Consider the following 24390-nt stretch of genomic DNA (forward strand, 5'->3'; position numbering starts at 1 on the left):
GTCTTGTTGCTCAGTTGTTGTGCAGCAGGTCCTCCCACTTCTCTTTCTACTCTGGTTAGAGCCTATTTGTGCTCTCCTCTGAAGGAAGTAGTACACACCGTTGTAAGAAATCTTCAGTTTCTTGGCAATTTCTCGCATGGAATAGCCTTCATTTCTAAGGACAAGAATACTGTCGAGTTTCTCATGAAACTTTTTTTTTCTTTCCATTTTGAGAGTTTAATGGAACCAACAAATGTAATGCTCCAGATTCTCAACTAGCTCAAAGGAAGGTCAGGTTTATAGCTTCTCTAATCAGCCAAACTGTTTTCAGCTGTGCTATCATACTTGCACACGGGTTTTCAAGGGTATTCTAACCATCCATTAGCCTTCTTACACAGTTAGCAAACACAAATTACCATAAGAACACTGGAGTGATGGTTGTTGGAAATGGGCCTCTATACACCTATGATGATATTGCATTACAAACTAGACGTTTGCAGCCAGAATAGTCATTTACCACATTAACAATGTATAGAGTGTATTTCTGAATCATTTAATGTTAGCTTCATTGGAAAAAAACTGTGCTTTTCTTTCAAAAATAAGTAAATTTCTAAGTGACCCTCAACTTTTGAACGGTAGTGTGTGTGTTTATATGTAATGTATGAATGTCAATTAAATAGAGGTTACCTGTTATCAGGTTGGTGCATCTGCCTTTCCTTCCTAACCTTTGTGGTTGAGCATTAACTATCTCCCTGCTTTCCTTTCTGTCTCCTGTTTTTAATGCTGACCCTATCACTAGTTGTGGACTTTCTTTCCCATAATGCCTGAGCTCCAGACCTCGTTCATGCAGCCCTTACGGGAGGTAGGTCTCCTTTTCTCCATCCTGTCTGCTGAAAAGCATCTGTTCTTCTGGCTCTATATCTTTCCTTCTAACCTATACCCTTAACTTTCTGGTTTATAAAACTGTTTTTTTTCTTTTCTTTTTTTTTTGTCTGCAATTTTGCAGAAAGTGCATTACAATAAATTGTATATACCGTAATCTTTTCAATCAATGCAATTTTTTTTCCTCTTTAGAATAATCGCAAAAAAGGTCTTAGCCATAACAGCTTAGTATAAATGTACTTTATATTAACCCCTTTCTAACATCTTGCGTACTATCCCGTCCACGGTACCCGGGCCCCTATGACCGGGCACGGGATAGTACGTCATCGCGATCAGAGGCGCCCCCAGGGGGGAGCGCCCCTGATCGCGGCCGGGTGTCAGCTGATTATCACAGCTGACACCCGGCACTATGTTAACCCCTGGCACACTGCAATCAAACATGATCGCAGTGTACCGGAGGAACAGGGAAGCATCGGCAGGGAGGGGGCTACCTCCGTGCTTTCCTGAGACCACCGGAGCAGCGCGATGCACTGCGCTGCTCCGATGGTCTCCTTCCCTGCAGGCCCCCGGATCCAATACGGCCTTCGGGGGCCTGCAGGGAGGCGGCTTCCGCAGTGCCTGCAGAGCGCAGGCATGAGGAAGCCTTGTGCAGCGCCTGTCAGATCGCTGATCTGTCACAGCGCTGTGTGATGTGTCACATCATCGATCTGACACAAGACAGTGATGTCCCCCCCCCCCCCCCCCCGGGACAAAGTAATAAAGTAAAAAAAAATAAAAATAATTTATAAAAAAAATCGCTTAATTAATTCCCTAATTCATTTTTTGGAAATTAAAAAAACAATAAAAGTACACATATTTGGCATCGCCGCGTCCGTAACGACCCGCCCTATTAAACTGTCCTACTAGTTAACCCCTTTAGTGAACCCCTTAAAAAATAAAAAACAAAGCAAAAAATAATGCTTTATCATACTGCTGAACAAAAAGTGCAATAACGCGCAATCAAAAAGACGGATATAAATAAACATGGTACCGCTGAAAACGTCATCTTGTCCCACAAAAAACGAGCCGTGACACTGCGTCATCAGCGAAAAAATAAAAAAAGTTATAGCTCGCTGAATAAAGTGATGCAAAAATAATTATTTTTTATATAAAATTGTTTTTATTGTATAAAAGCGCCAAAACATAAAAAACAACATAAATGAGGTATCGCTGTAATCATGCTGACTCGAAGAATAAAACCGCTTTATCAATTTTACCGGACGTGGAACTGTGTTAACGCACCCCCCAAAAGAAATTCATGAAACGCTGGTTTTTGTTCATTCTGCGTCCCAAAAATCGGCATAAAAAGCGATCAAAAAATATCACGTGCCCGAAAAGGGAACCAATAAAAACGTCAACTCGTCCCGCAAAAAAGAAGACCTCACAAGACTCGGTGGGTCAAAATACGGAAAAATTATAGCTCTGAATATGTGGTGATGCAAATACTGTTTTTACAATAAAAAGCGTCTTTTAGCGTGCGACAGCTGCCAAACATAAAAACCTGCCATAAATAGTAAATCAAACCTCCCTTTATCACCCCCTTAGTTAGGGAAAAATAATAAAATTAAAAAAAAATGTATTTCCATTTTCCCGTTAGGGTTAGTGCTGAGAACAGGGTTAGGGCTGTGTTGGGGTTAGGGTTGGAGTTAGAATTGGAGGGTTTCCTCTGGTTGGGCATATCAGGTGCTTTCCAAATGCAACATGGCGTCTGATCTCAATTCCAGCCAATTCTGCATTGAAAAAGTCAAACGGTTATCCTTCCCTTCCAAGCTCTACCATGCGCCCAAACAGTGGTTTGCCTCCACATATGGGGTATCAGCCTACTCAGGACAAATTGTCCAACAACTTTTGGGGTCCAATTTCTCCTGTTACCCTTGGGAAAATAAAAAATTGGGGGCAAAAATATCATTTTTGTGGAAAAAAAATGATTTTTTTTATTTATATGCTCTATGTTATAAACTTCTGTGAAGCACTTGGGGGTTCATAGTGCTCACCACACATCTAGATTAGTTCCTTGAGGTGTCTAGTTTCCAAAATGAGGTCACTTGTGGGGGGTTTCCACAGTTTTGGCACATCAGGGGCTCTCCAAAGGCAACATGACACCCGCAGACCATTCCATCAAAGTCTGCATTCCAAAATGTCACTACTTCCCTTCCGAGCCCCGATGTTTCCACATACAGTAGTTTTCTCCCACATATGGGATATCGGCGTACTCAGGACAAATTGGACAACAACTTTTGGGGTCCAATTTCTCCTCTTACCCTTGAGAAAATAAAAAAAGGGGACTAAATGATAATGTTTGTGGAAAAAATGACTTTTTTTTATTTTCACGCACGGGCGTTATAAACTTCTGTGAAGCATTTGGGGGCTCATAGTGCTCACCACACATCTAGATAAGTTGCTTGGGGTATCTAGTTTCCAAAATGGGGTCACTTGTGGGGGATTGCCACAGTTTTGGCACATCAGGGGCTCTCCAAAGGCAACATGACACCCGCAGACCATTCCATCAAAGTCTGCATTCCAAAACGTCACTACTTCCCTTCCGAGCCCTGACGTGTGCCCATACAGTAGTTTTCTCCCACATAGGGGATATCAGCGTACTCAGGACAAATTGGACAACAACTTTTGGGGTCCAATTTCTCCTCTTACCATAAAAAATTGGGGGTTCAAAGTGTTCACCACACATATAGATAAGTTCCTTGGGGGGTCTAGTTTCCAAAATTATGTCATTTGTGGGGGGGGGTTTCCATTGTTTTGGTACATCAGGGGCTTTCCAAACGCGACATGGCGTCTGATATCAATTCCAGCCAAAAAAGTCAAATTTGCACTGCTTCCCTTTCCGAGCTCTGCCATGCACCCAAATAGTGGTTTACACCCATATATGGGGTAACAGCGTACTCAGGACAAATTACACAATAACTTTTGGGGTCCTGTTACCCTTGGGAAAATAAAAAATTGGGGGTGAAAAGATAATTTTTGTGGAAAAAGTATGATTTTTTTAATTGTACTGCTGTACGTTATAAACTTCTGTGAAGCCCTTGGGGGTTCAAAGTGCTCACCACATATCTAGATAAGTTCCTTGGGTGGTCTAGTTTCCAAAATGGGGTCACTTGTGGGGGGTTTCCACTGTTTCGGCACATCAGGGGCTCTCCAAACGTGACATGGCGTCTGATCTGAATTCCAGCCAATTTTGCAGTGAAAAAGTCAAACGGCGCTCCTTCCCTTCTGAGCTCTGCCATCCGCTGAAACAGTGGTTTCCCCCCACATATCAGGTATCAGCGTACTCAGGACAAATTGCACAATAACATTTGCAGTCCAATTTCTCCTGTTACCTTTGGTAAAATAAAAAAATAGGACCTGGGGGAATTTTTTTTGTGAAAAAAGTTAAATGTTCATTTTCTTTTTTAAACATTCAAAAAATTCCTCTGAAGCACCTGAAGGGTTAATAAACTTCTTGAATCTGATTTTGAGCACCTTGAGGGGTGCAGTTTTTAGAATGGTGTCACTTTTGGGTATTTTCTATCATGTAGACCCCTCAAAGTGACTTCAAATGTGATGTGGTCCCTAAAAATAAAATGGTGTTGTAAAAATGAGAAATCGCTGGTCAACTTTTAACCCTTATAACTTCCTAACAAAAAAAAAAATTTGGTTCCCAAATTGTGCTGATGTAAAGTAAACATGTGGGAAATGTTACTTATCAAGTTTTCTGTGTGCCGTATCTCTGTGATTTAAGGGCATAAAAATTCAAAGTTGGAAAATTGCGAATTTTTTGCCAAATTTGTTTTTTTCCACAAATAAACGCAAGTTATATGAATGAGATTTTACCACTAACATGAAGTACAATATGTCACGAGAAAACAATGTCAGAATCACCGGGATCCATTTAACCCCTTCCTGACATCCGACGTACTATCCCGTCCACGGTACCCGGGCCCGTATGACCGTGGACGGGATAGTACGTCGGGCCCTTTAATGCGATACCGCGACTAAAGTCGCGGTGATCGCATTAAAATTCCGACGCCATCTCACCTTACAAAAGATGGCGTCGGCATCCCGGGCTGCGATCCCGCCCCCCCCGGCATCCAGAGCGCTGTCATTGGCTGTTCAATTCTGAACAGCCAATCGCAGCGTTTCTCATTGTTTCAGCCAATCAGCTTGGCTGAAACAATGATGTCCTAGGCTGGGATCGAGGCACCGGCAAAAAGCACCCGGATTGGCGCGATCGCCGATCTGATCGATCGCGCCAATCGCAGTGCACAGCAGCGCTATATCGCCGCTGTGCCCTGCCAGTACCGGCCAGGATCGGTGCTATGGCGATTCTAGGCAGTTGCCATGGTCACCAGGCAGATCAGGGATTGGTGGGATCGATGTAATCATTCGATCCCACCAATGACAGATCACAGCAGCAATGTGACCGCTCTGTGACCTGCCTCTGACCTGTCTGACCTGAGTGCAGGGGTCCTCACTCTAGCTGAGGATTCCTGCAGAGAGGTCGGACGCAGCAAGAGCTCCTGTGGTGCCACATCTTGTATCATCACAATCCCTGCAGAAGAAAGAAGAAAGAAAACTACAACTGTAAGTGTTAATTGATCCCTGATCCCCTGCCCAATCTATCTTCATCCCCCCTCTTATCCCCCTCCACCCCACTTTTGCGCCACCTCCGTGCGCAGCCGGCGAGCGTTGATTGGTGACGCAGTTCACTGATCAACACTCGAGCTCGCTTTTTTTTCCTTAGCCCCCTTTGCGCCACTTCCGTACACACATCCCGCAGCCGCAAAAGTTGGATAAGTGACACACGTCACTTATCCAAGCTTGTGCCTGCCGTTTTTCATTTTTTTCACACCCCTTTGTGCCACCTAACTACAACCCTAACTGTTGATCCCTGCCCAATCTCTCTTCATCCACCCCAATCCCCCTTCTCCCTATTTTTACCCCCCTCCACCCCACTTTTGTGCCACCTCCGTGCGCAGCCGCCGAGCGTTGATTGGTGACGCAGTTCACTGATCAACACTCGAGCTCGCTTTTTTTTCCTTAGCCCCTCCGTACACACATCCCGCAGCTGCGAAACTTGGATAAGTGACACAGTTCACTTATCAGAGTTTGTGCCTGCCGTTTTCTTTTTTTTTTTTTTTTTGTGTCCCGCACAAGATGACCTCAACTTTGACCGTCTGTTCAAAGTTCGGCCGGTCATCGAACACTTCAACAAAAAGTTTGCTGAAGTGTACGTGCCCCAAAGGGACATCTGCGTGGATGAGTCCTTGGTTCACTTCAAGGGAAGGCTGCGATTCCGTCAATACCTGCCCAGTAAGAGGGCCAGGTAATAATAATAATAATTTTTATTTATATAGCGCCAACATAATCTGCAACACTTTACAATTAAGCGGGGACATGTACAGACAATAAATTCAATACAAGTTAAGACAATTCAAACAGTGACATTAGGAGTGAGGTCCCTGCTCGCAAGCTTACAATCTACAAGGAAATGGGGGGACACAGTAGGTGAGAAATGCTTGTTAATTCAGGTCTGGCAATTATAATAGGGATTTTCATATAAAGCTGCATGATCCGGTCATCAGCCCGTGTGTTTAAGTGCAATACGGTACGGAATCAAACTCTATAAGTTGTGTGAGAGTACCACAGGGTACATCCACAAGTTTAGAGTTTACGAAGGGAAGGACAACCGGATTGAACCCCCTGAGTGTCCTCCTTTCCTGGGAGCGAGTGGGAAAATTGTGTGGGATTTGGTGCACCCACTGCTGGATAAAGGTTATCACCTCTACACTGATAACTTTTATACCAGCATCCCACTCTACAAATCCCTCTCTGAGCGACGTACCGCAGCCTGCGGTACTGTCCGCAAAAATCAGAGAGGCCTCCCGAAGACGCTACTTGGGCAGATGCTCCGAAAAGGTGAGAGCAGAGCCCAATGTAGCGACCACCTGCTGGTGGTCAAGTACAAGGACAAGAGAGATGTCATCTCTTGACCACCATACAGGGTGATAGCAGTACCTTCTGCACTGTACGGGGTACCTCTACACAGGTCCGCAAACCGACGTGTAGTGGGGTACAACAAAAACATGGGGGGGCGTTGATCTCTCCGATCAACTCCTCCAACCGTACAATGCATTGAGGAAGGCCAAGGCGTGGTACAAAAAGCTGGCCGTGCACCTCGTCCAAATGGCAATGCTCAACGCATTCCTGCTGTCACAATGCGCATGCCCCAGCGATACGACGTACCCTCAGTTCCAGGAGGTAGTGGTTAAGGCCCTGATGTTTGGCGCTCAGGAAGGAGCGGGCCCCAGTACTTAAGGAACTGAAGGTGCTCGTATTGTCCCAGGTCAGCATTTTCCGGGGGTGGTCCCGCCAACCCCAAGAAAAGGTAAGCCGCAAAAAAGGTGTCGAGTGTGTTACAAAAAAGGAATACGCAGGGACACCACTTATCAATGCGACACCTGCCCCGAAAAACCTGGCCTGTGCATGAAGGATTGCTTCAAATTGTACCACACCTCCATGCACTACTAATTTACATTAGATTAGTTGGGGGCACATCTAGATTTGTTCTTTGGGGGTCTAGTATCCAAAATGATGTCATATGTGGGGTTTTCTCCTGTTTAGGCACATCAGGGACTCCGCAAATGGAACATGACGCCAGCAGACCAAAGTCTGCATTCCAAAACAACACTACTTCCCTTTCGAGCCCCGACGTGTGCCTAAACAGTTTTTTCCCACATGTGGGGTACCAGAGTACCCAAGACAAATTGGACAACAACTTTTGGGGTCCAATTTCTCCTGTTACTCTTGGGAAAATTAAAAATTGGGGACTAAATGATCATTTATGTGGGAACAAAACAGGATTTTATATTTTCACACCTGGGCATTATAATCTTTAGTGAAACACTTGGGGGTTCAAAGTGCTCACCACACATCTAGATAAGTTCCTTAGGGGGTCTAGTTTCGAAAATGGGGTCACTTATGGGGGGTTTCTACTGTTTAGGAACATCAAGGGCTCTGCAAATGGAACATGACGCCCGCAGACCATTCCATCAAAGTCTGCTTTCCAAAACGTCATTACTTCCCTTTCGAGCCCTGACGTGTGCCCAAACAGTAGTTTTCTCCCACATGTGGGGTATCGGGGTACTCAGGACAAATTGGACAACAACTTTTGGGGTCCAATTTCTCCTGTTACTCTTGGGAAAATTAAAAATTGGGGACTAAATGATCATTTATGTGGGAACAAAACAGGATTTTATATTTTCACGCCTGGGCATTATAATCTTTATTGAAACACTTGGGGGTTCAAAGTGCTCACCACACATCTAGATAAGTTCCTTAGGGGGTCTAGTTTCCAAAATGGGGTCACTTGTGGGGGGTTTCCACTGTTTAGGCACATCAGACGCTCGTCAAACGCGACATGGCGTCCGATCTCAATTCCAGCCAATTTTAGGTTGAAAAAGTCAAACGGGGCTCCTTCCCTTGTGAGCCCTGCCATGTGCCCAAACAGTGGTTCCCCCCCACATATTGGGTATCGGCGTACTCAGGACAAATTTGACAACAACTTTTGGGGGTCCAATTTCTCCTGTTACACTTGGGAAAATAAAAAAATTGTTGCTAAAATATTATTTTTGTGACTAAAAAGTTAAATGTTCATTTTTTCCTTCCACGTTGCTTCTGCTCCTTTGAAGCACCTGAAGGGTTAATAATCTTCTTGAATGTAGTTTTGAGTAGCTTCAGGGGTGCAGTTTTTAGAATGGTGTCACTTTTTGGGTATTTTCTGCCATATAGACCCCTCAAAGTGACTTCAAATGTGAGGTGGTCCCTAAAAAAAATGGTTTTGTAAGTTTTGTTGTAAAAATTAGAAATCGCTGGTCAAATTTTAACCCTTATAACTTCCTAACAAAAAAAAATGTTTCCCAAATTGTGCTGATGTAAAGTAGACATGTGGGAAATGTTATTTAGTAACTATTTTGTGTCACATATTTCTCTGTTTTAAGGGCATACAAATTCAAAGTTTGAAAATTGCAAAATTTTCAAAATTTTCGCCATATTTCTGTTTTTTTCATAAATAAACGCAAGTTATAGCGAAAAATTTTTACCACTAAAGTGAAGTACAATATGTCACGAGAAAACAGTCTCAGAATCGCCTAGATCCGTTGAAGCGTTCCAGAGTTATAACCTCATAAAGGGACAGTGGTCAGAATTGTAAAAATTGGCTCTGTCATGAACGTGCAAACCACCCTTGGGGGTGAAGGGGTTAAGCATTCCAGAGTTATTACCTCGTAAAGGGACAGTGGTCAGAATTGTAAAAATTGGCCTGGTCATGAACGTGCATACCACCCTTGGGGGTGAAGGGGTTAAGCACTCACATCAAAATTATTATCCTATATTATATGGCAGAACTCATTTAGAATTGCTCATTTTGCCTTTCTACCCAATTATTTCTTCTTTTTCCATTAGATCTATGACATAACGTGATGTAACCCCTTTACCCACAAGGATGGTTTGCATGTTAATTCCCGGGCCAATTTTTACAATTCTGACCACTGTGCCTTTATGAGATAATAACTCTGGAATGCTTCCATGGATCCTGTTCTGTATTTTGCGGCTCATGTGTCATGTGTTGGCTAGTGTCAGACACTTTGCCCAGCGCTGTGTCAGATCAGCGATCTGACAGGGGCTGCTGCAGGCTTTCTCAGCGCCTGCTCTCAGCAGGGAAGGAGACCCTCGGAGCAGCGCAGCACATCGCGTTTGATCGCAGTGTACCGGGGTTAATGTGCCAGGAGCGGTCCGTGACTACCGCTGACACACAGTGCTGGGTGTCAGCTGTGATAATCAGCTGACACCCGGCCGCGATCAGCAGTGCTGCCCCCCGGTGTGCCGCTGATCGCGCTGACGTACTCTTCCGTCTCCGGTCATACGGGCCCGGGTACCGTGGACGGGATAGTACGTCTTATGTCAGAAAGGGGTTAAACCAACTAGCTGAGTCCTTCTAAACTCTATGTAGAAACAGAAGGTCTATTTTCCCTCTATGAGTCTTAAGTCACTGCAAAAGTCCCTGGCAGGGAGAGGAGCGGAGCAGCTGGGTCAGGAGTTGAAGAGGGGGGGATGATAATTGCAGGGACAAGAGACTTCATGTTTCTACATAGAGCAGAGAAAAGAGTAGAATGAGCTGGGTAGAAAGGCAAAATGGGCAATTGTAAGTACATAGTGCCATATAATATGATGATTGCAGTATACTAAGAGAATAAAATCTTTGACTGGAGGAGGAGTGCTTTTTATTGCAAGTCTATTGTCTGACTTCTGTAAAAGTAAAGCCGAAGGGATACAGCAGTCTGCCGAGCATTGCAGACACTTACCGTATCTGTCAGAAAATGTACTCAGTGCCCAGACACCATCAAGACCATGGACACATTTGCCGTACATGGACTTTTTCCTCTTTTGGTGCCCAATAACTGTCTGATTACCCTGTTTTGCAGCCTGCATTGTGACAGGTTGTTGTGGAATATGTTTTTAGGGTGCAAAGTTCCTTATTTTGTATCTTTTTTCCAGCCTTTTGTTCTTGCCTGCACAGAGCTTCTTTTTACTTTTCCATTTTGTTGCTCACTAGTGGAATCCTTTTTGAGCTCTCTTGTCAATATAATTTACATTTCTCCTAAGTATGCATTGCGAGGTTACACATTTTATTGTTAATTATAGAAGGATAGGGAAAATGAAGGGAGGTCAGCTCACCAGTCTCGGTTGCGATCCATAATCCTCCTGCGCACGGAGTCACCTTGATCAGGGGTGTTGACTGAAGCAAAATAAAGGATGGAATCTCCAGCGCTGGACTTCAGTTAAAAATACATCATTTATTGTAAATTCTTAAAATCGAACAGAAAAAGTGTGGATAAGGACATACAGGCAGATGGGGTCTCTGGTGGTCTCCAACCAACGCGTTTCGACCTAGAGGGTCTTACTCATGGTTCACACTAGACCAATACTGACGACTACAAATAGTACAAAAACTAGTAAATCACAGGTGTTGGACAAAAGAATTAATGAAAATAGGGAGTATCCCTACCAGTTAACTCTTGCAAACACTCAGCCTAATGTGGAGCTGAAACAAAAACTAGTCGGAAAAACAGGAAAAAAAAAAAAAAAAAAAAACAAAAACCTAATAAAAAGATATCATAAGAATATAATAACAATCACAAAAATTATCAGAATAACCAGAATTGAATAGGACTAAGTAGAATGTAAATATACAGAAGAAAATATCAATCTAATTGCAATATTAAATCAAGTCGTTTGTTCAGACCTAATGGTACTCTTGTATTTAATTTAAAAATCCAAAAGGATTCACGATTTAATAATTTTCTCCTGAAATCACCTCCCCTAGTAGATCTATAGACTTTCTCTATTGCTATAATTTTGAGACTATCAGTTTTACCTCCATGAACAGTTTTACAATGATAAGAAACTGCTGAAATATTATAATTGCTACTAGTAGCTTCTGACAAGTGTTTCCTAATTCTCTTTTTAAGAGGTCCTATTGTGCAGCCTACATATTGTAGGTTACAAAAAACGCATTCAATAACATATATTACTCCTTCTGAATTACAATTTATGTGAGACTGAATAGGGTATGATATGCCAGTAACACTAGAAGTAAATCTGCTGGTTTTAACCACATAGTTGCAGACTTTACAGGGATGATGTCCACATTTGGAAAAGCCTTTATATGACAACCAAGTATTATTTTTAGTTCTCCTATTACTGATAAAAAGACTGGGGGATAAGATATCGCTCAAAGCAGGAGCTTTCCTGGCTATGTATCGTATCTGGGTATTGTCCAGAATTTGACCAAGTTTATTATCATTGTGTAAAATAGGTAAGTATTTTTTGACAATGTCCGTTATCTTATTGAATTGTGGACTGTACATGGTAGAAAAACTAACTATAGGACGGTCATAATTATTACAGGGGGCCCGTGTGCGATTCTTTTTCTTGCTAGCAGTAACTCCAGTGTGTACAAGGCTCAAAGGAGATTCATTCAGCAGGGTGTGTCTATCGATCCTGCTGACAATATTATCAGCTTTCCTTAGCATCCAATTAGCATATCCTCTGTCCTTAAGTCTAGAAAGGGTTTTGTTTGATTCTTTAGCAAATATTATAGGTGAACTACAATTTCTTTTTAACCTAATTAATTCTCCCACTGGAATGTTTTTAACCACGTGCTTGGGGTGACAAGAATAAGCTTGTAAAATTGAATTTGTATCTGTGGGTTTTCTGAAAGGAAAAACGCAGACCTTTTGGCTGTCAGAATTCACAGACAAAGTCACATCCAGATAACTGATAGAAAAATCCGACACTGTAAATGTAAATGAAAGATTAAAATCATTCATATTAATATAGCTAATGAAATCACTAATCCCTGAGATGTCTCCCTTCCAAATCAAAATCAGGTCATCTATAAAGCGGCCATATAGTTGTATATTTTGTGAAAAGGGATTATTGTTACATAAGATATATTTCTCTTCCCAAACAGCTACTGTAATATTAGCTAAAGCTGGGGAACATTTACCCCCCATACTTACTCCTTGTTTTTGTAAGAAAAAAATTCCATCAAATGAAAAATAATTATGTGAGAGAAGAAAGGAAACTGCATCCACAATGAAGGATTGAATTCAATCCTTCATTGTGGATGCAGTTTCCTTTCTTCTCTCACATAATTATTTTTCATTTGATGGAATTTTTTTCTTACAAAAACAAGGAGTAAGTATGGGGGGTAAATGTTCCCCAGCTTTAGCTAATATTACAGTAGCTGTTTGGGAAGAGAAATATATCTTATGTAACAATAATCCCTTTTCACAAAATATACAACTATATGGCCGCTTTATAGATGACCTGATTTTGATTTGGAAGGGAGACATCTCAGGGATTAGTGATTTCATTAGCTATATTAATATGAATGATTTTAATCTTTCATTTACATTTACAGTGTCGGATTTTTCTATCAGTTATCTGGATGTGACTTTGTCTGTGAATTCTGACAGCCAAAAGGTCTGCGTTTTTCCTTTCAGAAAACCCACAGATACAAATTCAATTTTACAAGCTTATTCTTGTCACCCCAAGCACGTGGTTAAAAACATTCCAGTGGGAGAATTAATTAGGTTAAAAAGAAATTGTAGTTCACCTATAATATTTGCTAAAGAATCAAACAAAACCCTTTCTAGACTTAAGGACAGAGGATATGCTAATTGGATGCTAAGGAAAGCTGATAATATTGTCAGCAGGATCGATAGACACACCCTGCTGAATGAATCTCCTTTGAGCCTTGTACACACTGGAGTTACTGCTAGCAAGAAAAAGAATCGCACACGGGCCCCCTGTAATAATTATGACCGTCCTATAGTTAGTTAGTTCTACCATGTACAGTCCACAATTCAATAAGATAACGGACATTGTCAAAAAATACTTACCTATTTTACACAATGATAATAAACTTGGTCAAATTCTGGACAATACCCAGATACGATACATAGCCAGGAAAGCTCCTGCTTTGAGCGATATCTTATCCCCCAGTCTTTTTATCAGTAATAGGAGAACTAAAAATAATACTTGGTTGTCATATAAAGGCTTTTCCAAATGTGGACATCATCCCTGTAAAGTCTGCAACTATGTGGTTAAAACCAGCAGATTTACTTCTAGTGTTACTGGCATATCATACCCTATTCAGTCTCACATAAATTGTAATTCAGAAGGAGTAATATATGTTATTGAATGCGTTTTTTGTAACCTACAATATGTAGGCTGCACAATAGGACCTCTTAAAAAGAGAATTAGGAAACACTTGTCAGAAGCTACTAGTAGCAATTATAATATTTCAGCAGTTTCTTATCATTGTAAAACTGTTCATGGAGGTAAAACTGATAGTCTCAAAATTATAGCAATAGAGAAAGTCTATAGATCTACTAGGGGAGGTGATTTCAGGAGAAAATTATTAAATCGTGAATCCTTTTGGATTTTTAAATTAAATACAAGAGTACCATTAGGTCTGAACAAACGACTTGATTTAATATTGCAATTAGATTGATATTTTCTTCTGTATATTTACATTCTACTTAGTCCTATTCAATTCTGGTTATTCTGATAATTTTTGTGATTGTTATTATATTCTTATGATATCTTTTTATTAGGTTTTTTTTTTTTTTTTCCTGTTTTTCCGACTAGTTTTTGTTTCAGCTCCACATTAGGCTGAGTGTTTGCAAGAGTTAACTGGTAGGGATACTCCCTATTTTCATTAATTCTTTTGTCCAACACCTGTGATTTACTAGTTTTTGTACTATTTGTAGTCGTCAGTATTGGTCTAGTGTGAACCATGAGTAAGACCCTCTAGGTCGAAACGCGTTGGTTGGAGACCACCAGAGACCCCATCTGCCTGTATGTCCTTATCCACACTTTTTCTGTTCGATTTTAAGAATTTACAATAAATGATGTATTTTTAACTGAAGTCCAGCGCTGGAGATTCCATCCTTTACATTTTATTGTTGGCGCCGATCATTACTTATATTCCTGCCGTTATTTTGCAGGTAAATGTTTGAAAATTAAAAAGTGAGCATTTTATTTCTATACCTTTTTTTTTTTTTTTTCCATAGTGTTATTTTTTTTTTATCTGTCAGGGACGACTAATACATGCTGCCCAAACCACTTGCAGCATCTATCACACACCGGCTATCATTTCATCCATGTATGTTTCACTCTGAAACTCTGCTGCCATTTAAAGGGTTAACGGATTAGTCCCATCTTCATAGTTGGACATTGTCAGATAGTACTTTTGAAATTTACTGCATTTTAAAATGTGAAAGCCTATTAACACATTTTTTTATTTTCAACTTGTTGCCTTGGACACCGGCCACCACTGATGTCTTGCTCGTAAGCTCTGTGCTGAAGGTAGCTGGGATGAAAAGGTAACCACTTGCTCCAGTGATCCTGGTGAGCTTTAAGCCCTTTTCAATCGAAAAGACAAGCTCTGCATATGTTCTGCTGCCTGCCAAGGCAACGAGCCACAAACAAGTGTTAATATATCAAGAACGACTAAAAATGTTAATAAGAAGTAAATTGAATAATTGCTTGCTTTTACAAGCTCTATCCGACAATACCTATTTATGATGATGGGAATAACCATTTACATGCCGGCCCCAGAAGTGGGACCACGCCGCACGGGTGTCCAGTAGAAGATATTGGTCCCTGTCAGCTTCTCCCCACCCCCTCCCTCAGGCTGGCAGGTCTACACATTTAAGGAGAGGCCTGTCACTCGTGGAGCAGTGGGGAAAAGCTGACAGGGACTTGCCTCTTGGACTGTTACAGAGAAAAACCTACCTGGCTGATACAATACAGCCGGTGTCTGATCCATGCTGTCTGTGATTCGGGCTAGCATGCATCAACTGTCAGATGCCATTAGAAATAAAATACATTGATAAATTGCATACAGATTTTTTTTTTTTTCCAAATTATAATATTTTTCTATTTTAATCCATTGCATTTCTGTTATTTTCAGATATGGCTGATGAGAACAGCACTTGCATGGAGGTATCGTATACATATATACCGTGTGGTTGAGTGCTATATGTATAAACAAAGTTGTATAATAATACACTATTCTGGATGCCCTTGCAGTAAGGATCCGAATTATGACAGCAGTGATAATGCCCTCTGCCCAGCACTACTAGATTTGTGTTTGATGATTGTGCTGTGATTTTGACCTTGCTTTTTCCCAGTGCCCCGAGGCTCGAGTCATTTTCATTGCAGCAGCAATTGTTCATAGTGTCACAACTCTGAAAACCGATCTGCTGACCTTCCACCCAATAGCGGTGGTTTCCAGCAGCTGTCTGATGCATGCTCGGCTATTGGAAAACTGCATATTGTGCCAGAGTCACGGGTAGAAGCAGCGTACGTCTATCATCCTGTGCCATTTCAGCTCTTCTGCCTGATTTTGGCCACTGATGAAATGATGAGTCGCCCATGGGGCTCCTGGCACGAATAGTAGACATGGTATTCGTTGGAAACATGGTTTGCCCCTCCGGAGGAGTACTTGGCAGGATTTTGGCTATGTTGACCGAGGAAAACACATTTATGTCTGAGGTCATTCCCTTGATGTGTTTTATATCATTTCATAGGATTTTTTTATTTTATGTTTGTGTAATTGTGTGCTTATATTTTGCCTTTTCAGCCAGCCTTTGCTATGGGCATAGACCTTCCCAGCAGAGTTCTCCAGTTTGTGGAAGAGCGCCTCCAGACCACCATGGTAAGGCTGAAGTAACAGTTTTTATTGAATTATCTTTTGCACTTTTTCATAATAGCTTCTTTTTTTTTTTTTTCAAATTTGCAATAGAAGAGGAATGCAGCACATCCATCCAATCGATAAAGGAAAAATATTTATTGAGGGATCTGCTCTACAAGATAAGAATATGACAAGTTTTTGGTGTGGCAAATGCCCTTAAAACATAGGATATGCAAAAAATCATTGGACTTTGGTTTTAAGTGTTAAAGAACAAGTTGCGTCAATGATGACAAACTGACCTGTAGAACAACTACCATATATACTCGTGTATAAGCCGACCCCCCTAAATTTGCCACAAAAATACTGGGAAAACTTATTGACTTGCGTATAAGCCTAGGATGGAAAATGCAGCAGCTACTAGTACATTTCAAAAATAAAAATAGATAACAATAAAAGTAAAATTAATTGCGACATCAGTAGGTTAAATGTTTTTGAATATCCATATTGAATCAGGAGCCCCATATAATGCTCCATACAGTTCATGATGGCCCCACACAAAATACACCCCATATAATGCTGCACAAAGGTTAATAATGCCCCCATAAGATGCTCCATAGAATATGTCCCATATGCTGCCACAAAGGTTATGGCCCCATAAAATATTCCATAGATTATGCCTCATATACTGCCCCATAAGATGCTCCATAGATTATGCCTCCATATGGTGCTCCATAATTATGCCAGATACAATAATAATACAATTTTTTTTTTATAGCGCCAACATATTCCTCAGCACTTTACATTTCAGAGGGGATTTGTACAGACAATAGACATTACAGAATAACAATAATCACATACAGTAGATTATAACAAATACCAAGAGGAAAGAGGGCCCTGCTTGCAAGCTTACAGTCTATGAGGAAAGAGGTAGACACGAAAGGTGGGTGGTAACAGTTGCCCTGATTGTATGGACCAGCCATAATGTTAAGTGTGTGACAGTACAAACACAGAGGGCTAATGGATGCATAAAGCATGTGGGAACATGATGCGGGAAATCTGGTTATGGTAAAGCTTTTGGCTGTGCCACACAGGGATAGATTAGGTTAATATGTTGAGGCGATAGGCCAGTCTGAATAAATGCGTTTTCAGGGCACGCTTAAAATTGTGGGGATTGGGGACTAATCGTATTGACCTGGGAAGTGCATTCCAAAGAATTGGCGCGGCACATGTAAAATCTTGGAGACGGGAGTGGGAGGTTCTGACTATTGAGGATGCTAACCTCAGGTCATCAGCAGAACGGAGGGCGCGGGTAGGGTGGTATACTGAAACAAGGGAAGAGATGTAAGGTGGTGCTGAGCTATGGAGGGCTTTGTGGGTGAGGGTAATAAGTTTATACTGAATTCTGGAGTGGATGGGTAGCCAGTGTAATGACTGGCACAAGGTAGAGGCATCGGTGTAACGATTGGTGAGGAATATGATCCTGGCTGCAGCATTCAAGACAGATTGGAGAGGGGAGAATTTGGTAAGAGGGAGACCGATTAGAAGAGAGTTACGGAGGGGCGTGGCCTGGACCTCATGTAGGGAGGACGTGGAGTGAGAGAGCTCCTGCCCGGATCCGACAATAAATCCTGATTACCGGCACTGCTGACGAGTCCCACTGACCTGGAGGGCTGCAATATCTCCCTGGGCGTTTAGACGGCGGAGGATCCTTGGGCCATGTCGAACCGCAGCAGTAAAAAAGATAAGGAGACGCCGGGGCGCGCCTCTGCTACATCCAGGATGGCACCAGCAAACAACAAGTCGGCTGGTAGTGGAGCGATGGGAGCTGCTGGCAGGCTGGAACGATATGCAAGGGTGCCTCCTGCTGCTGCTCGATCGCCCAGTGCACAGACTGAGGCAGACGCTGGATGCAGCATGGAGCTGGAGGATCATCTCTCCAGGGAGGGAACAGTGAGTAAACTGGGCCCCCCTTCAGCCCAACATGTGCAGACACAGGGGCCTGTGCTGGAGGAGGAAGGAGTGGGGGATGGGGAGCAGCCGGAGTCTGTGACTGCTGAGCCCACACTGGGAGAAATCCTAGCAGCAATTAACTCCTGCAATACCACACTGGCCACTCTAAGTAATCAAATGGAGATTGTCACCAAGGACATGGCCTGTATTAAACAAGAGCTGCGAGGGGTGACTGCCAGGGTGGGGGAACTGGAGGAGCGTGTTGGTGCGACGGAGGATAAATTGCCACCAATAACACGGGAGCTGGGAAAAGCCACGCAAAATATTACAATACTGCTGAACAAGGTGGATGATTTAGAGAACCGCTCCCGTAGAAGTAATCTGCGACTGGTGGGGGTTCCGGAGAGGACGGAGGGGACTGACTCACTTGGCTTTTTTGAAAAATGGCTAATGGACACCTTTGGTAAAGATGTTTTGTCCCCATTCTTTACTATTGAGAGAGCACACAGGGTCCCTACGCGTGCCCCCCCGCCGGGAGCACCCCCGCGTCCCATCTTGCTTAAGCTCCTACACTTTAAAGATAGAGATGCTATCCTGCGCAGATCCAGAGACATTAAGGAACTTGCTATTAATGGGAGGAAAGTCTCCATTTTCCCTGATTTTTCCCTGGAGGTGCAGCGTAAAAGGGCGCAATTTATTGAGATTAAAAAACGCCTACGTGACTTACAGGTGACATATTCCATGATGTACCCTGCTAGACTGCGGATTGATGTGAATGGAGAAACGCACTTTTTTGATACGGCGGGAATGGCGCTGTCCTGGCTGGATATTAATGAGAGGTCCATGAGGAGGAAGAATACTTGAAGTTCTCCCTTTTTTCGCCACCAGGTGTTGTTACTCCTTTTTGTCTAGGACGCTATGCTGGTATAATTACTACTGTTCATTCCATTTCGGATTCAGGGCGGGAGCTGACCGGATTGCTGTGGACACTCGTTACAGTGACAAGCTGTGGACCCTTCTCCCTGCATGGACTCTGGGCGAGTTTTCTAGCCCTGATTCTCTCTATTTGAGAGAAATGTGCAAGTTACACTTGTGTTTGGGGGTAGGGGCGCTGTGCACTGGTGTGCAGTGCTCCCTCTCCCTCCTTTGTTTTTTTCGTTTGTTGTTGTATTCCCTAATTGTTCTGTGGGATGTGATGTGCGTCAGCCGTGTCGCCCAATTCATTGTACTGAGGGATGGTGGAGATTGCCTCTCTCCCTCGGGAGTGGAGTATGTTCCGATTTCTCATTTTTTAGTCTGCTCTTATGGCGATATCACTTAATATTGTAGCGTGGAATGTTAGGGGGCTCGGGGATGCAAATAAGAGATGTGCTATATTTACTAATATGCAGAAATTTCTCCCGGCTATCCTGTGTATGTCTGAGACCCACATGGTGAAAGATAATATTCATTGGCTAAGAAAGGGATGGGTTTCACATGAATATCATTCCACGTACTCGACCCATGCGCGGGGTGTCAGTGTGCTGGTGCACAGGTCCATCCCCTTCTCATGTACTAAATCAGTGGTTGACCCTGGGGGCAGATTTGTATGTTTGCTTTGCACGTTATACGGTATACAATTTATTTTGGTTGCCATATACATCCCCCCGCCCTATTCAGTCGAACCAGTAAAAAGAATCTTGTCTATTTTGGGTTCCTTTCCCCCTGCGCCGACTCTTCTAATAGGAGATTTTAATACATATTTGCATCCCTATTTGGATAAGTTGCATTCGGGAAACATATCAGAGGATGCAGCCTCAACCTCATTTGCTAGAACGTTAGTGGAGCTGGGTATGGTAGATCTTTGGCGTGTCCAAAATCCCACAGCCAGACAGTTTTCCTGCTACTCTAGCTCCCACCACGCTATGTCACGGATAGACCTGGCCATTGGGAATACACTCATGACCCCATATGTACGAGGGGTGGCCTACCTGCCTAGAAGTGTATCTGATCACTCGCCGCTACATGTCACACTTTCATGGGGACACCCCCTCACCCTATCTAGACCTATCTGGAAGCTTAATCCCTTCTGGATCCAGCTTATAGGGGGATCTTTGCATGATGCCATTCTAGAATATTTTCAACTTAATGAGTACTCTGCATCATCACACATAGTCTGGGATTCCATGAAAGCCTATGTCAGGGGCTTATATATTAGAGAAATATGCACACGGAAAAGCCAAAATAGACGCTACACCCAGAGTCTGATCCAGGAGGTGTCTGTTGCGGAGGCTGCGGTGATACTCAACCCGACAGAGGAAACTAAAAAAGCTTTGGAGAAGGCACAGGGGTCGCTCAGGGAAAACCTCATGTCGGCGGCAGCAAATAAACGTTATTTCCTCAAACAAAAATATTTTATAGAGGGGGAGGGAGTAGGACATTTATTGGCCACGGTCATTAGAGCACAGGACGGATCTTCATATATCAATAGGCTAAAAACGGACTCGGGTGGTCCTGTGACAGACAGTGCGGACATAGTGAGTGAGATAAGGAGGTATTATATGCGACTATACACATCAGATTGCAGTCTCACGGAGACTGAGATTGAGCGGTACCTGGATGCTCTCTCTCTCCCTGCATTGGCTGATAGCGATAGGGATTCATTGGATCGGGACATCCTGTTGGAGGAGTTGGAGGAGGCGCTTGGTCAGATGCAAAATGAAAAGGCTCCAGGAATGGATGGCCTGCCTGGCGAGTTTTACAAAACCTATGCACCCTTACTGCTACCTAAGCTACTTAAGGTATTTGAAGAGGCTGAAAGGCAGAGGGTCCTCCCGCCATCTATGAGGGAAGCTTTGATAGTTTTAATATTAAAGCCCGGAAAGGATCCAGAGGTTCCGGATTCATATCGCCCGATTTCCCTATTATCAACAGATGTTAAATTATTGGCCAAGGTACTCGCCAATAGGATGTCCCGAGTTATCTCATCTGTTATACAGAAGGATCAGACGGGATTTATCCCAGGCAGAGCCACATCTATGAACCTTAGGAAACTATACTTGGGGATTCAACATAGTTCTGGGGAGTTGGGGGGAAGAGCAATTTTGTCCTTAGACGCCGCTAAGGCGTTCGATAGTTTGGAGTGGGGTTTTTTGTGGGCGGTACTTCGGAAAATGGGCTTTGGACACAGATTTATAAATTGGGTGAGGCTGTTGTATGGCTCGCCGGTGGCGAAGGTTGGGGCTAATGGCAGGGTCTCTGAGTCTTTTCCTCTTGGGAGAGGTACTAGACAGGGGTGCCCGCTCTCGCCCTTGCTATTTGCTACTGCGGTGGAGCCATTGGCAGTTGCAATTCGGAAGTCCAGAGAAATAATGGGATTCAGATGTGGAACTGTGGAGTTGAGGATATCATTGTACGCGGATGATTTACTTCTATATTTAGATAAGGTACATTCCTCGATTTTGCCGGCAATGGAGGTCATTCGAGAATTTGGGCTGAGGTCTGGTCTTCGGATTAATTGGTCCAAATCAGCTTTAATGCCGATAGACCCTCTCCCGGCGGATTTCTCAGATTTGCAGATACCGGTCCCTGTAGTTCGGAGGTTTAAGTATCTGGGTATAATTGTTAGTCCTGCCCCGAAGGATTTTCGGGCTCTGAATCTGGAGCCCCTGTTGCAGCGATTTAGAGCAAAAGTACATACTTGGTGTCGCCTGCCGTTGTCGAATATTGGTAGATCTAACTTAATCAAAATGGTAATGATGCCACAATTATTATATTTGATACATAATTCTCCGGTGTGGATCTGTAGGGACTTTTTTGCAAAAATAAATACATTATTCCGGGAATTAATTTGGAAGAAAAAACAGGCTAGGATTCGCTTGGAGATACTGCAGCGAGGGAAGGAGGAGGGAGGATTGGCGGTGCCAAACCCATTCATATACTTTATAGCCTCCCAGATGCAACATCTTAAGGGTTGGGGTAGAGACGGGGCGTGTGACAATGGTGGTGATATTGTGAGGGAAGGATCGGTATGGAAATATCCAGGGTGCCGGTTGGAGGTGGGAAGACGGCAGATAAATGGGGCACGATACCCCACGTTGGCTATGATTTTCAAGGTGTGGGATAGGGGTAAGTCTCTTTTGAAGATAAATGGGCCTACGGAATTGTGGCCATTGTGGCGAAATCCGGATTTGCAAGAGATCAAAAAGCTGGTGGGGTTCGGAAGATGGGAAGATAAAGGGATTTATCTGGTGTCACAAATTTTGCAAAATAATACTCTTAAGAGTTTTGAACAATTGAGAACAGAATTTCACCTCCCGCACGTCTTCTTTTATCAGTACTTACAGCTAAGACATGCATTGGAAAAACAGAGAAGGACAAATCCGGTGATAGTGACACATAATCAAACACTACATATGCTACTTACATCTGAGTCTTCTAGGGGACTTATCTCTGAATTATATAAAAGATTATTACCTGCCCATCTGGAGACATATCCACTGACTGCTGCTAAGAATAAGTGGGAACGGGACGTTGGCCCCCTGACGGAGGACCAGTGGTCCGATATTCTAGAACAGGTCCCTAAAATGGCGGTTTCTGAGTGCCAGCGGCTTTCGCAAATATATCTCATTCACAGGGTATATAAAACACCCAGCTTATTATTTAAAATGGGACTTAGGCCCAATACACAATGTGTTAGGTGTGGGCAGGATGATGCCCACTTGATGCATGTTATGTGGGAGTGCGGGCACATTGGGGATTTCTGGAGGCAGACCCTGGGACTCATAGCCCAAGTATACCACATCACAATACGACCGTCACCTCGTCTATGTTTGTTGAATTTGTGGGAGGAGGGGGTTGACCCGGACTCTGCAGTGGCCCTGGGAATAGCACGCATCCTGTATCAGGCAAGAAAGATACTTGCATATCATTGGTTGGATCCTATGCCACCAACATTGTCAGAGCTTAAAAATAAACTAAATAATGTCATCAGATTGGAAAGGGGGGCTTATTTAAAAAGAAATGCATTAAGAAAGTTTTACAAAATTTGGCAGCCATGGATGGAGTCACCGGGTCTCCCCTCGGGCGCACTGGTACGGGATGCGATGTTGGACCAGTTGCTGTTGTGCTTGCGATGAGGGGATGCTTGGGGGGTGAAAATAAAGTCTAGTGCCCTTTGTGGCGAAGTAGATTTTGAGTGGCGCGGTGGGAGGGAGCTGGGGTGGATTGGACCTGATATCCGTGGGGGGCGGGGGGGGCGAAATATGATGCGGAGTGGCGCGGCTGGCGGGGATGGTTTTCCCGCTGAAATGAGGCACTGATGTATAATTTTGATTTTTGTTTATTTGTGGAGCCATGTTGTTTATAGGCTCAATTTTATGCAAATATCTGTGTTTTGAGATTTCTTCTTTTTATTTATTCTTACACAGGAAGAGTTTTACCCTTTAAATAATATTTGCTCTCAATGTAAATTTTACTAGCTATATAAGATGTCATATTCTTTCTGTATTGATTCCTGAATGTTTAATAAAAAAGATCTGATTCAAAAAAAGAAGAGAGTTACAATAGTCGAGACGAGAATGAATAAGAGAAACAGTCAGAGTTTTTGCAGAGTCAAAAGTAAGAAAAGGTCGAATTCTAGAAATGTTTTTGAGGTGCAGATGACAAGAGCGAGCCAGTGATCGAATGTGGGGGGCAAAGGAAAGCTCGGAATCAAGTATGACCCCAAGACAGCGGGCCTGTTGCTGGGGAGTAATAGTGGAACCACACACGGAAATGGCAATGTTGGGTATAGGTACATTAGTAGCGGGAGGAAACACCAGGAGTTCAGTCTTTGACAGGTTCAGTTTCAGATATAGTGAGACTATGAAAATGAGGATGAGTGACCTCATGGAGATCAACATCCAACACTGCGGAGACACCATCACATGTTTCTCAACGCAGTGATTCTAGAGCAATGCCCCCATCCCTTATGGGAAATATGCAAAAACATGTAAATCAATCAGCCGCGGAGACACCATCACATGTTTCTCAATGCAAGCAATGACTAGCCAGGTCTTTCACCGGGAAGGAACAACCACGGGAAGGGCAGTCTCCAATGAAGGAAACCACCTATGCCAAAACATGGTATCCATCCACAGACAGCTGTTTCGGGGTATTGCCCCTCATCAGTGTGGAGTAGGAAACTGGCTAGTAGGAGCAATGCCTAGTAAAAGACTATGAAAATGAGGATGAGTGACCTCATGGAGATCAACATCCAAGACTGCTAATATTTGCTACCGCTAATATTAGACTAAGGCCTC

General features: G+C 43.1%; 1 protein-coding gene across 3 annotated transcripts in view; it reads left to right on the plus strand.

Annotated features, from left to right (window-relative positions):
- The window catches only part of PNPLA7 (patatin like domain 7, lysophospholipase), a 339713-nt gene that overhangs the window by 59391 nt on the left and 255932 nt on the right, over positions 1 to 24390 (plus strand). For 2 of the 3 annotated variants that reach the window (XM_073558322.1, XM_073558321.1), the window contains exons 2-3: positions 15437 to 15468; positions 16109 to 16183. In XM_073558322.1, the coding sequence (XP_073414423.1) occupies positions 15439 to 15468; positions 16109 to 16183 (105 nt within the window). In that variant the 5' untranslated portion in view covers positions 15437 to 15438. Of the gene's footprint in view, positions 1 to 778; positions 842 to 15436; positions 15469 to 16108; positions 16184 to 24390 lie in introns of all 3 variants that reach the window. The other variant, XM_073558323.1, reaches the window with a different exon arrangement.

This window comes from Dendrobates tinctorius, unplaced genomic scaffold, assembly GCF_039654945.1.
Source record: "Dendrobates tinctorius isolate UK_male_01 unplaced genomic scaffold, ASM3965494v1 ptg000013l, whole genome shotgun sequence".
Taxonomy (NCBI): domain Eukaryota; kingdom Metazoa; phylum Chordata; class Amphibia; order Anura; family Dendrobatidae; genus Dendrobates; species Dendrobates tinctorius.